Source organism: Melanostigma gelatinosum (genome assembly GCF_949748355.1).
Source record: "Melanostigma gelatinosum genome assembly, chromosome: 6".
Taxonomy (NCBI): Eukaryota; Metazoa; Chordata; class Actinopteri; order Perciformes; family Zoarcidae; genus Melanostigma; species Melanostigma gelatinosum.
The window spans coordinates 4,800,301-4,815,436 of NC_136639.1; the positions used below are offsets into that span (position 1 = coordinate 4,800,301).

At 41.6% G+C, this 15,136-nt stretch overlaps 1 protein-coding gene across 2 annotated transcripts in view; it reads right to left on the reverse strand.

Moving 5' to 3' along the window:
- The window catches only part of znrf3 (zinc and ring finger 3), a 58,488-nt gene extending 58,019 nt beyond the window's left edge, over positions 1 to 469 (reverse strand). For both annotated transcript variants that reach the window (XM_079270648.1, XM_079270647.1), the window contains exon 1: positions 144 to 469. In XM_079270648.1, the coding sequence (XP_079126774.1) occupies positions 144 to 377 (234 nt within the window). In that variant the 5' untranslated portion in view covers positions 378 to 469. The remainder of the gene's footprint in view (positions 1 to 143) is intronic.
- Positions 470 to 15,136: the final 14,667 nt, after the last annotated feature.

A 15,136-nucleotide genomic window follows, 5' to 3' on the forward strand; every position in this document is an offset into this window, starting at 1 on the left:
GCCCCTGTGGAAAAAAGTTTTAAGAAGGGCAGCTTGGTACAAGTCCACCCGCGTCCCGGTCGTGTTGCTCGGGACTGCTGCTCGCCAAAATACCACCCCCCCCCCCACCTCCTCCCGTGTAGAAAAAAAGTCTTTGCACGTACTTGAACGATCTCCCCCTCCGCGCTGATAGTGGCTCCTGCTTTGGAGAACCGTCCTTGCAAGCCAGTCGTGTAAGTCGTATAATCTCCATTGGGACTGGACTCGAACAGGACCACTTCCACGAAGGCGGTATCCTTGGCGAGAGCGGAACCGAGAGAAGCGGCAACCACCACGAAGATCACCAGGACCACCGAGTCGGGTGCGCGATCTGAGCCTCTCCGTGGTAAAATCATCATCTTGCCGGCTGGATCTGCGCCGATCGGGACATAATTTCACACGGATTCCAAGTGATCGGGTAAAGGTAATCGCAGTCAGGTCGATGCGTCAAAAAAAAAAGAGAGGCGGAATTGTGCAATAAAAAAAAAGAAGCCGAGCCTGGGCTGAAGCGTGTTTATTTCACCACTGCGAGCCTTGTCAATTACATTGCCTGCAAACGCTCTCTCTCGTCCTCCCTCCCTCTCTCTCTCTCTCTCTCTCTCTCTTTCTTTCTTTCTCACCCCCCCTCCTCCTCCTCCTCCTCTACAAAGCGGATCTCCTTTGATCTCCAAACACGTGATTTGTTTAGTTTTTTTCTCTCTCTCTCTCTCTCTCTCCCAAAAGGGTTATATCCCCACCCACCAGTCTCTCTGACCCTCTCCGTTGCGCTCCCCGCTCTGAAGTGCCAGCATGCAGTTAAGGAGGCACCGCGGACTTCGCTGCTCTGCATAGAGGAGGAGGAAGGTCTGAGGAAGAGGGGGAGTTATTGTTTGGAATACAAAATCTTTAAAGTTACGCGTTAACCTGTGAGTTGATTCAGTTGTGTTGGCTTGTTGATGAAACGGAGGACACATTTGCAACCCCCCGGTGCCCCCCCCCCCTCCCCGGGATGCGTTTTGTTTTTATTCACAGAGTTTGAAACGCTTTTGGCTGCCGTGCCACCTTAAAATAAACACTACCCTCTTCAGGACGCTTCATGATTTAACCGGGCTCATTTTTCAATCCGATTCAGTTTTGTTTACCGACAGGTCACAATATATTTTACTTAAAAATTAAATAAAAATTAAATAAATCAATAAACAAGTAATATAAACAAATAATATCCATATATATGTATGTATATGTCTGTAAATATGTATGTATACATATATATTAAAGTATTTTACACTTATAGATATATGTAAAATACTTTGTATGAATAAATACATTTATTTTCCATATATACATTTTAATATAATCAACATAGGCCATACAATATTCCTTATGTGGCCATGTACTTAACATACCCACTCGATGTTTTCACCCTCTCTCATTAGCATCAGGTTCTTCGTCTTTCTCTTAAATATTATACCTATAATTGTCATGATGTAACTAATTTGTCTCTGTTTTCAACAACCGTGTATGCAATTATCATCTGCATCATCTTGCAATATCAATACAAAACAATAAGTATTTATCTACCTACCCACCCAACCATCCATCCATCAACGTATATATATATATATATATATATATATATATATATATATATATATATATATATATATATATATATATATATATATATATATATATATATATATATATATATATATATATATATATATATATACAGTATGTATACCTGAACTGTTTTGATCGTCTTCATCTCTCTTCCAATTTGCTATTTAGTCATGAGCTGTTGTATTGCACATGAATTAAAGGCAATCCACTTGCACATATAATAGTGCACCGGTCTTTACACCGATAGATCTCCAATTAACTGTTTCCTTTCATCTTCAAAAGCAGTTGTCGTCAAAAGAAACCGTCCTGACAAGCTAATCATAGATCATTTCAGGCATGTTACGAACCTCTAATTGTTCAAATGTAATTTGACATGATTTCTATCTGCAGAAAGCCAAAGTAGTGTCTGAATGGGAACAAAGTTATAATAGCGAGCGACTTTATGATTCATCGTGCATTTATCGACAAACATCACTTTCGTGCTCGACTCTTTTAAAATATGCGGGCACATCCTGTATTTCTTGTTCAAACTGTTGCTGTTATTTACTGCAGAAGAAGACAATTACTTCTCAGTCAGTGTCTGTTCAGCATAAAGAGTCTATTGTGAAACGTCCACGCTGACCAGTTCCTGAAGAACATCTTCTGCCTGGTGCCTTTTCTTTCAGTGTGTCAGACTGTTCATTATGTGTCATTATGTCTGTTCATCATGTGCAAATAAGCTCACTGAGTCTTGAAAGGACACTGAAAGAATAGATAGATACATACACACACACACACACACACACACACACACACACACACACACACACGCTATCTTTTCACTCATACAATGGAAGATGATTTGAATCTTTGTGCGACTGAAAAATTCATGAAAAGAGCTCATAGTGCCATGCAAGTGATGCTGATACTGTACATGCATTGTTCTGTCCTTTATGTAGGTTACAAGACTTTAAGGTGACAGTATAATCACTCAGTTTCATCTGAAAGTGGGTGTCCCCCCCCCCCCCCCACACGATTGTATAAAAGAATAACGCATGAAATTGAATAATACAACGAGAATAAGGCCTGTTTTCAATAATTCTGCAGGCCGTGTGCTTATGAAAACCAACTGTGAGGACTTTTTAGGTCAAGAATGCAGCCGCCTCTGGAAGAAAGCGCGATGGTCAACATGTGTTCGGACTCAGAGAAGGGAAAAAAAAGAAAACAATTCAAAGCCAAAACTGAAGAAGTTCTTCAGCGCGACAATACTTTACAGATCACATTGGACGTCACTCTGTTTCTTGAATCCTGACCCACACCGCGTGTCCCGTATCTGTCACAATTAACACTTTGTTTCTGTCTCCATCACACGCGCCCGAAACACAGATACATCACGACTCGTGAATGAATAGATACGCGAACGATGGCGCTTTAAAGGCACAATGCCTGCGAGCTTAATGATGGCATTAAATGAGATTTGCAGCTTGCTAATGCACCACAAAATGCATTAAGGCAACAAGTTGTGGCGATCTAATTACTCACAGAGGCTCTTGTTCCTCTTCTATAGCAAGTGTGCCCTCTGCTGGTTGCTTTTTTTTCTCCTCCATTAAAGATTTTAAAAGGGGCAACTCTACTTTCGTGGTTTCCTTGAACTTCACATGGCTTGCTTCCCAGATCATTAAAGGGAGCATGGTGACTGTTTGGAGACCGTTTGTTCCTTTAAAGGAGACGTATCATACTAATTTTCAGGGTTGTATTTGTATTTTGAGTTTCTATTTGAACATGTTTAAATGCTTTAATGTTCAAAAAAACTCTTTATTTTTCTCATACTGTCTGTCTGAAGGTGCATGTGCTCACCCGGGGGCTCATTTAAAGGCACAGTTTCTGAATACGGGTTGTGTTTTTCTCCGTGGACTGAGCTTTTCGATAAGCTTTATATAAAATAAAAAGACATGAAAATATCACTTTTTACAATAAGGGATCTTTAAAGTTGTTCAATATATCGAGATATGTTTAGGCTGAGAGGGTGCTGAGGGTGAGACTGGCTCTGAGAGATGATAGTTTGCTCTGGATGTCTGTTTTTTTTTTCTTTTAGTTGAGCTTGTAAAAGTCAGGTTCATTGGCTGATTTATGAGGTTTCGTGATTGTGATATTAAAAAGCTGCACTGCTCCTCTGTTGTGTTCTCATTTTAATCTCTTCTCGTTCGGTTTAATTATTCTACTCTCTTGAAACAGCTGAAGCAAATGGTCGTATAATCTCTCAGTTAATCATCATCAAAGAAACAAAAACAATTGAGTCTAAATGATGAACATTAATAATGATAATTAGCTATTTGTCTTATTACGTGATAGTGTAGGTTTTTTGGTTTTGGACTGAGTCGGACAGAATAAACAAATTGAAGACGTCACCGTGGCTATTTTGTAAAAACAAAAAATGTTGAACCAAAAGATAATAACTCAAATTAAACGATAATAAAAAAGAATGGTTAATTGCAGCCCTGAACCCATCTTTCTCAATTTATTTGTAACATACTGGAAATTTCACTACATTTTTCTGTACATATTAGGAGATGAATTCATCTTATGTGTGGCAGTATCAATCAGATAATAATTTAAGAGGATTTGGTTTTTCGACTGGATAAAAGCATATGAATAGTATAATTGAATGTGCCTTGATTGGTTTGAAAACCCTGAGGTTGCGTTTTAGTCTCCACACACAGAAACTGAGACATTTGAAAGCGATGACGCAGCCAAGTTCGCTACCTGATTGGTTCTGATCAGTCAGGACGTATCCCTCCCTGATTCGCTACGCCCCTGTCACATGATCCTTTCTTGGACGAAAACAAACGACATCAGCCTCGACTACTGGTTGATTTCCACATGGATAACAAACCTGTGCTGACCTTGTTGTTTACGCTAGCAGCTGTTGCACAGTTAAATATTCAGAATTCACAAAAAGCTCGTCTGGAAGGAGATTTTTAAAATTGTAGTAGTGTGGATGTAGCCTTCGGATACAGTTTGAGCTCATTCTCACTGCTCTCGTTGCATCGTTTTCAGTGACAGCATGGCGACTGTTTTCAGCAAAACAAAGCTCCAAAAAGCCCACTGTACATTACCGGCCCTGAAGCACCAGATAGTCCCAGGAGTTGGTAGAGACCAAACAGAGCTAGAACAGTGAACATTGGACTTACATTCGACAGGTAGCATGAAGCATAACTCCAAACTAGAAGAGCATTCGGAGATCGCAGACCTCTGCCGAGGCCAATCCGCTCCAAAATGAAATGGGTTCCTCCTTGGCCCATGCTCCACCATTCACCAAGTTAAATACGTTTGCTTTAAATGAGAACAATATATAGAAATCAAAGACTAAAGATTAAATAGGAGACATACAAAATAACCCCAGGGATTAAAAAAAAGGTAAAAATGAACTTTATACTTGAGCGATCAGGTGTACTTTTTCCAAGTGAAGAAGCAGAACCAGACTACCTCAACAGTTTGATGAAGACCATGAGATGCAGTTAAATCTCTGGTTTTTGTATTCATTTTTGAGAATATTTTTGACACAGCAAAACAACAGAATCACTCCCTTCATGTAGCAGGAACAATGGCATCTGAAGATAACATACAGGAAACACAAACGTGTATTTTCTGTATCTTTAATTCAGTGGTATTTTATAAAAGTAATTTTATCTGACCACGGTTTTGGTCAGAAAATTATAATTACAGTATCAACTTTACAGTGGACAAACGACAGCATCAATCACCCTACGTTTTAAAAAGGGTTCTCCAATTTTCAAACAGCTCATAACTAAATGTTACAGGCTTTGAAGTCCGAACTATTCAGGGGCCGGGCCCTTTCCTGGTCGGACCGCCCCCCTCGGGTCTAGCTCGAGGGTGAAAGTCGACTTTGAAGTGCAGACTAGACCAGGGGGAGGTATTTCAATAGGCCTCTAGTTCGGCGGAGGGCTAAAGTTGCAGCCTGTAAAGGGGGGGTTGGGGGGTGGGTGGGTGAAAATGAGAGAGGGTAAAGGAGCGAGGGAGAGGAAGAGAAGAGTCTTTTGAAATGAGGCACCTGTACGTTTGAGGCTTGCAAGAACAGGTATGTTCCCAGGGGTTAGGGGCTTTGGAGAATTCAAAGTCATTTCAGTCAGCTCCAACACTCATAATCTGGTCTGAGTGAGGATAGAGAGGGGGGGGGGGGGGTATATGATGTTGATACACTCACACAGGCGTGAACATGTTCTCAAAGGACTGGATGGATGGAGGGATGGAATCTGCGCTCACACTCACATGCTAACACACGGCAACGAGACCAAAAAAAAACCAAAACAGAGTGATTTAGACAAACGAGGTGGCTCACTTTCCTTCCAACAGTGAAATAAATCTCCTCCAGGAGCTGAAAACGTTGATTCGACTGAGCTGTGAGCAATGCAGAAACAATATTTAGGTCATCTTTATTGTGAAAAAAGAAAACTAGAAACACATTGTATCAAAGAGAAAGAGAGAAGAAAACAAAACAAAAGTTAGTGGCTGATGTCCTCATCAGTGATCAAAGAGCGAGCAGGTTTGCCTTGTGGCGACATGGCGGGAAAGTGGATGAGGAAACAAGACTGGAAACAGGAGATCGATGACGATCGCTCAGGACAGTGTGTGTGTGTGTGTGTGTGTGTGTGTGTGTGCGTGTGTGTGTGTAACATGGACAACAGCGAGTCTGTTTGGTAACTTTTTCCATTTAACAATCTCAGATCTTGTTCTAAACATCAATTTGTATCATGAAGTTAAAATTACTGTTTTGTGTGGTCACTGGCATGCAATATTGATACGCCGTGAGAAAAAGGGAATACTTTGACATTTAGAGGAATGCCGCTTTCTTACAAAGAGCATCTGTCCTTTAAATACTCCAGCAAGCTCATAGACTTTGTTTAAAATATGGACGTAGTCTCCGTGACGTCGCCCGTAGGTTTCTGAAGAGCCGTTGTGAAGCTCAAATTGGGCGGCGCCGGCCATCTCTTGCCAGTGACGACACAGCTTGACTCACTGTATCAATCTTCTCATCTGTGAGCTATTATAACTTTTTAGGGTAATAATATGTCAGTGTTGTGTTTACAGCTTGTTGTGCTGCCCCCAAGTGGCCAAAGAAAATAATGAATGCAGCTTTAACAACTCAACTTACTACTTTTTGTACATAAGTAACTCAGTAACTAAAATATACTTTCTACTCACTTCTATTAAATTACTTTAAAACAAGAACGAAACAACGTTGTTGGACTCGTTTGTTTCTTAATTTATCTCTTTAATGTACTAAGTAATTACTACTTAAAAGTATTTATTAATACTTGTTCATCTACAGACAACAATTTGCCTTTATCAATGTATCTTGCTTTTATAAAAACTGTTCTTCATGTGATTGGAAAATGTACTTTGACATGTTTAATGCTCAACAAAAAGGTTTTGTTCTTGTTTTCTAAGTAAATAAATGCATAAATAACAAATCCTCACAATGAACAGGAAGGGAGGAGAACTGACAAACAAAAAGTTGTTTCTAAACATAAATACATGTAAGAATTTCATATGCTTAGATTTAAGGAAACCCCATTCGATTCTATCGCTTGCTGCAAAAAAAGGTAGTTACCAGAGGCTCTCTCACTCGCTGTCCTATCTGTTCGGTCTTTCTAACACTTTCTCCCTTTCTCGTCTTCATTCATCTCCTCTATTTCCTTGCCTCCATCTCTCCTCGCTAACTCCGCGGCGTCCCATTCGATTGCTCCCTTATTGCTTCAGACCGCAGGCTCAGATCATCACTCTGAGGAGGAAAACAATGCGTCAGCGCACCAAATCCCCAAACATCCAAATCCCCAAATGAAAAGCCGTTCTGCACATCACTCATGCTGCTCTCAAAGAAGGGATCTTCGGTGTGCGTGAGAGGACATGCTGACACAGTGCAACCCTTTTGACACATGTGCCACCCAGTGGGGTGGCAGTAGAGATGTAAGGGTGTGTGTGTGTGTGTGTGTGTGTGTGTGTGTGTGTGTGTGTGGGGGGGGGGGGGGGGGGGTTCGCCACCACTGAAAATGGATCGTCTTCCCTCCTTGGTCTCTTTGATGTCTGTGAGACTTTTTTTGTTTTCTGCTGATTTTGTGGTAATGGCTGCACGCACACACACACACACACACACACACACACACACACACACACACACACACACACACACACACACACACACACACACACACACACACACACACAACAGTTGAATGAGACATCAAAGGGACAGTTCAGTTCAAACTTAGCCGGTGGACACAAATTCAATTTCCCTTGAGAATCAGATCTTTGTGTGCAGCACCAGCTCACTGAGTTACTGCTTTACTGTATTCAAACAATTAGTTCACTCGATTCTCAACTCACAAACTCTGAAGTACTAATTCAGTGGCTGTTCCGGTGCTTTTGATCAAATTACATGATCTTCTTCAACAGATGGAGGTGCGAATTCCTTGTGGTGAGTTTATTTTCTCAACAGCAATGACACTGTGTCATTGAGAACAGCTTTGTGCGGCACAAAAATATCAACTTCCTACCAACTTCTTATCTAGTGCAAAAAGCTTGTATTGTTGTCGGTGGAGAAGGTATTCTTCAGATCACCACAGGGACGCAGAAATGAGCAGTGGGTCATGCGAGGGCTGAACGCTGCCATGAACTGGATCAACAGGAGGCGAATCAGGGGCTTTAATGCAGACAGCAGGCAGCTCGGTAGAGAGAGCGGGGCCCTAACAAAGTGTTAAGTGAAGAACAGGCTGTTCTGCTGATTCAGATTGTCACATTGGAAACACACCTGTGCTCAAGAAGGACCTGGAAATATGTTTACTTTGGTGAAATCTATTATAGAATCTCTTAAAGAGGCAAACGAATCTCCATCATGGTTTTATTTCCAATGACAGAGTTAAAACAAAGATATGCTTATTCTACATAAACTATCAAAACGAATTAACTGTATGAATATATATATATTCAATGATTTGGTATTTTTGTCATCAACAGATATGCAATGATTATTGCTGAGTAATATCTCTGTTGAGGCTTCATATAGCTAGCATGCATTCGGGTCATGATGGCGTTCACTGGGGCCCGTCGAACCGCCTTACTCCAAAACAAATGAATGAGATGTGAACAATCTGCACCATCAGTGGTGAGTGAAAAAAACAAGTGTATGACGAAGTTGCACACTAAAAGAAAGCACCAAGCAAAGCAACCAAACAGATGTGGACAATGCGGAAGCTGAGAGAGAGTGAGGCGGAGCGAACTGACCAGCTTTGAAGGCTTGCACGCTCATCGGCCCAGGTGAGCGAACGATCAGCCAACAATCCTGCAAGACGAGGAGAAAACACAAGCAGGCCAGGCAGAGCGGAGACACAGGAGGGCTCCTCACAATGCAACATCATAGTCAAACTTCACATTATGTTTGAAAGAAAAATCATGCAATTTTCCTCTTTTTTTGAAGGATTTTGTTGTTTGTGAATAGAAATAAACATCATTTTTAATCCTTTTCCTGTAGCTGTACTCAAAAGGTGCTTTGTTGTTGTTGTTTTTGTGTAATTTGCAGTTTCAAACACCAGAGGGCAGTAGCACACATGACTTCTGCGCGGTGCAGCACATGCCAGACTGGAAACAGTCAAAAGCCGGAGTGGAAGAAGTCAAAGCTTTGATATCAAGTGTTATGAACACTCTTTGTTGCAGGATGCGTCCACCGCATACATCTGAGTCCGACACTCACAAGAGGAAGAGGAAGTGACACGTCATGAAGACGGACGCAGGTTGCGATGAACGGAAGATTAACGCGGGTTTCATCACTTTGAGGGCCGGACGTCTTCCCTCTTGCCTCTGTGTTGCATCAGATCAATGTTGCATCACAATGCAGCCGATTAAATCTGTCCAAGTGAAAACTCATGCATGTCACCGTTAGATCCACACGCACGATGATTGCTGGACTTTTTTCCCCCTGCAGATTTGTCATCTATTTTCTTTTGTATGAGCATATTTTTCACTGTCACCTTACTGAACAGTCAGTGTGTCCTATGTGTGTATGTGCATGTAGAACAGACTCACACTATTTAGGACAATTTACACCAAACACACTTTTAACAACACCTTTTAAGTAAAGATCCTGCAGTCAAAAGTGAGCACAACAGCATCACCAGGTCCTGCACAGCCTTCCTGTGTCTGAACAGTGCAGCGTCGCCGTGTTGTTGTTGTTCGTCTGCTGGTACAGTGAGAGCAGAGTGAATGTGGCCCGTCGAACAAAAAAGAGCGCCGTGTCAGCTCTCCGTACCAACAAAGCACGGCTTATCCGGGCGAACAAAGTGTCTGCAGAGACCCGAAGACAACTACGGAGAGGGACGGACAACAAGTGCTGTTCCACTGATTGCGTTTGCCGGTAGGTCAAACTAAACTGAAAGATGTATTTTGGCTTCCATTGTTTCCGTTCCCACAAACGTCATTTGGGCTCAGAAAGTGTGTGATGGATGGATTCATTACAAAATGTGTGACGCACATCATAGAGGAGTTCCTCTGATCCGAGAGCAGGGACATTTTACTGCCCGCATACAAAATGTGTATGCAAAGTGGTGGATAGCTTATCAGTGGAGTGGACATGGTGCACGTGCATTCACACACTGGATAATGAGGCATGTGATTGTCGGTCTAACGGGCGTTGAGATGTCAAGGCCCAACCAACACCCCGGTGGATCGTGGGGGGCGAGATGCGACATGGGGAGGAGGCATATAGGCAAACGCACTGACCCCCCCGCAGCTGGATGTTGTCCCAGGGTGTGATCCCGCTCACCCCCCTTTACACCTGAGACCGCCCGGTGAGCACACACAGGCGTTACTGTGTTTACTGTAGAAACCAAGGCTTAGGAAAACACAATCAAACAAGCACGAGTATTTTTGTTCTCAACGGCAACGCTACGTGCTGCAGTCAAATATTCATGTTTTAATCAAGATGATGAAAAAGTGGGTTGGAGCGAAGTGTAGGATACACAGTTACTGATCTTGAAAGCCATAAAATACAGATTGTCAATCGTTAGAATTATAAATCCTCGATTAACCGAGAAACTAACCGGTCCCAAAATGTCTCCCGATATGATTTATTCATTTAGAGAAACAAAGACAAAGCAGCTGTATAAAACATGCAAATGAACATTTCATTTTTAGGTTTCATAAGCTGCGTTTATGTATCTGTTGAATTCATGAAACAATGTTGAGTCATGATCAGAATTCAGTTTGGACAGGTTCAGATCATGCACACAGTACGAAACATGCGGGACAAACATCACAGATGCCGACGAAAGACGGAACGCAATGTTCTGAGACAGAAGGACAGTTGGCACAGTTTGAATACCACAGGGCGCAGCTTTTATTCACCTGGAAGGCCTGTTGCATCTTACATCACAGCTACTATGTGCCCATCTGGAAGAAACAAGTGTGACATACACGCCCTGAGTTGTTGTTTTTTTATGCTTTTGGGATTGGTCCATTTTGAATTGTGGTTGCGAGGATCCACCCGCTTTAATCACAGGCTCCAAGTTTGAGCTCAAGGGAGGATCACCATGTATGTGTGTGTGTGTGTGTGTGTGTGTATGTGTGTGTGTGTGTGTGTGTGTGTGTGCGTGTGTGTGTATCTCAGCAGAATTGGTCTGTTGAGCAGCCAGGGCGGACTACACGTCGGTGTAGCTGTGCACACAATCCCTCTGAGAGCCTCCTAGGAAGATTATCTGAATCCAGGATGTGAAACCAACGACTTAATGCCGACCGTGCAAATACCGTTAATCTGCTTGTCTCGTATTACAAAATATAAGTGCTCTTATAACACAGCAAATATTCAATATTATATACTCACCCATTTCTATTTAAGAACTCACGCTAACGTACCAAATTGCCATAAAAAAAAAAAAAGAAGGAAAAACCAGTACAATAACTAAATGTCAAAATAATAATTAGCCATTTTACGGCTGGTTGAGTGCCGGACTATTTCTTGGCTTTAAACAAAGGAGATACAACGTGTTAGTGAGCTTTCGAGGTTCAGCAGATTTTCTTACCAATGGACAGAGCCAGGCTAAGCTACGCTAACCGTCTGCCAGCTGTGGCTTCTTTAAGAACTGGGTTTCTGTGTATGCAGTCATTTGGTGACGATGTCTCTGGTTTGTAACAGTTGTTTTTTTAATGAATAAAAGGGTTCAAGATGCTCAAGGGCTCTCCTCAAGGCAAAACCTTTTCGCTGCCTGTGTAGTTCCAGGTCTCGCTCAAGTATTCTCCAAATGCACTCTACATTCTTTTGAACCAGTCAGGCAGCAACGACCTTTAAAGTCTGAGAGCGTCTTGAGTCTCCTTGTCTCAAGCTGAATTCAATGAGAGGTAATTGTTGTGGTGTTACACCCATTTAAGCACATCATGTATGAAGAGGATTTTCATTAAGTACTTACAGAGTCTTAGTTAGTGGTTACAACGCTCTCTTCGACAAGTTAATACACTGCTATGAGTCCATTGGCAGTGGTGGAATGTCACTAAGTACATTAAGTACAATTTTAAGGTATTTGTATCTATTAGCTGATGGTCCCGTTTACTTATGTTGATCATGAGGAGGCATCATTATTAAATTGGAACTGTTTCATAACAAAAAAGGTTCCTCCCAATAACTTCACAGTGCTGTTTACGTGTTAATGCTTCAACGATAATGGTCCAGTAATGTAGTTCAGTAACACTCACAGGGCCCATTCAGACAGACAAACCGTACCTTTTGCTGAAATACTTTTGTACTTTTACTTAAAAGGTCTTGTGTGTCGGCTCGGGTGACATCTAGCCAGCGTGTCGTTTGTCCCTTCTGGGCTCCTGTAGAAACATGGTGGCCGGCTCCTTGAAGAGAAGCGGCTCATTCTAAGGAAACGGAAACACAATTTGTGATTTCAGGTGATTATACACGAAAGAAAACATACCTTATAATATTATTTTCTAATTCTGCCAATCGATCCACTAAAATGCTGCACACGATTCCTTTCAGTAAAACGTTGAGTATTTGTACAGTGTGATGTCACTACTCGTATTTCGGTAAATGATTTGAATACTTTTCCCAACACTGTCTATTGAGACATTTTACTGTAAAAATGTTGAAACAATGTGGACTCAACACATGACTTACATTTTAAAAGTTCAGCATTTTCAGAACAAAAGAACATGTTTTACAGTTTGGTGACAGAGGCCCACTGGCTGTGTATAGAATGTACTTACGGTAAGTCTACGTTAAAATCCCTCTGGCTACTTTGCAGAAAGATTTGAACACCCTTCAGTTGTCACACCTCTATCCCACTCTGGGTTTAACATAACTTGAGAGCTGCACACATTTGGGAGGTCACTTCACCGATGATAAATGTGACACTTGTGTCATGCATCATGGGAGATCCCCCAACCGACTTTCCAGGTCAGAAATAACTAACTGCGTTTCAGCCTGTGGCAAGAGGGAAGTGTTTTCGATCAAACATCTTCGCCTGTTCGCCCTCTCGAGTGACATAAAGAAACTTGAAAAACAGGAAATGTTCACGAGGGAGTTTAAAGGCACACGTAATTCATTATTTTCTGTTAAGCGTGTGACAAGTTAGTGTAAACTTTCATTCGTGTGGCTCCGGGAGTTTTACCTATTTGGGCTGTTGCTGCAAATAAAAGACGTCCTGCATTCAAATCCTGTTTTTTTTCCAAATTCTACGCAACACTGTGACACACACACACACACACACCATCATAAACTGCTGCTCTCGCAACTCTTGGATGTTGATTCTGTCGTGACGGTAAAGCTCGGCAAACAGGCCAGTGTTTGCTCCGGCTCCTGTCGTTTCTCCTGCAGAGGTGAGAGACGACGGGGCCAAAGGGCTGAAAGCCGCAAACAGTGACGGTGAGCAGAAACAAATGTGAATTCCTGTTTGAGTACAAATAGGAGTTCTAGAAAGAGAGAGCACTTGTGAGCTTGCTTAATGTGTTTTTTGACAGTTTTATGACTGAGGCTCGGGGGGGGGGGGGGGGGGCGACATCTCTATCTTAAACGATAGATAGCTGCTTGTAGACAAAATGCTTAAAGCCACCTGAGGAGTTTTATTGCGATGGCATACTCATAGTAGTAGTAGTAGTAGTGCAAAGTCTTGTTATCAAAGTTGTAAACTGTGCTCGATTGCATCAATTCACATCATTCATATCATTCACCACACGGCTCCACATTCAACACACAAAGTGAACTGAACAATTCAACCCCTTGTTGTGTTAAAAGTTGAGCAACACTGTGGTTGTTGTTGTCACCACATCCGTGTGTTTTGTTGTGTTGTCGGATAAAGAACTTGTGTTTTACTCTTCATGGCTCAAGCCAACCACAGTTTCACTACCTTTGAGGCTTCATATGAAGTTCATTATTATAAAAATCAGAACTGAAATGGAACAGAAACGTCTTTATTTTTGTTCTGTCAAAAATGCAGCAAATTGTTATTTTGCTCTTTGGTTTTATCAAACTGTAAAGAGTGCAAACATTGAACAATAATCTATGGTGCGGTCACATGATTGCTGCTTTATTCTTTTAAATTCTCAAATATGCTGATGATAAAATAATAATGCTGTTGAAATCATTTTGTAAAAAGATGTGAAACCTCCTTCAGTGGAGGAAACAAAAAGAATGAAAGGAATCATTACGCAGACAAGAATCAAACACATCACTCCAGCAGTCCTGTACAGGAAATATGCAACGAGCCCTTCTGGGAAAGCCATCAGAGTGGTAAAGCTGGTTTAGTGTGTAATTACACTCCTTCAAAGGAAAGAATGAGGAAAATGCTAACCTCCAACACAAAGAGCAGGGAGCATCAGATGTCTCAATGAGGGTTTACAAATCAAGAATATCTCCGATACTTGAAACCAAAAACAATGTGTGACATGTTATGCTGTCGTGGCATTTATGTTCTTAGCTTCTGCTGATATAAAATATAAAACATCAATGTGATATTTTTGTATTATCTTAAAACAACCATAAAGTGCTGCTTGTGATTACAGGACAGAGGTTGTAAATATCACATAAGGATTAAATAATAAGACCGACATGGTGGTTCCAGGAAACTCCAAATCTATGACACAGCTCCACGATCGATAAAGAGAAAGTACTGTAGGTTTAGTGTATGTGATGAAGTCTGTGTGGCTCAAATCTGATGCAACTCCTCGAAACAAGGACCTGAGAATACACTGAAATCCCAGTTGACTCCATCAAACAGTCAAGTCGGGCTCACACGGTCCCGTACCGGTAGAATAGAATACAATAGAATGTTTAAAATGACATGTTGAAACAGAAATTGACATCTAGTCTTGATAAGAAACAACACTCCCCAAGGGACTACGGGGTCATTTTGACTGAAACTTCAAATGCAAATTTCATCAGCACGGCGACCAATCACAGGTCGTAAACAAGCTGCGTCATAGCCGCTGGTAGCCTATCAGCTATCACCACGACAGTAGAAAAAGATCG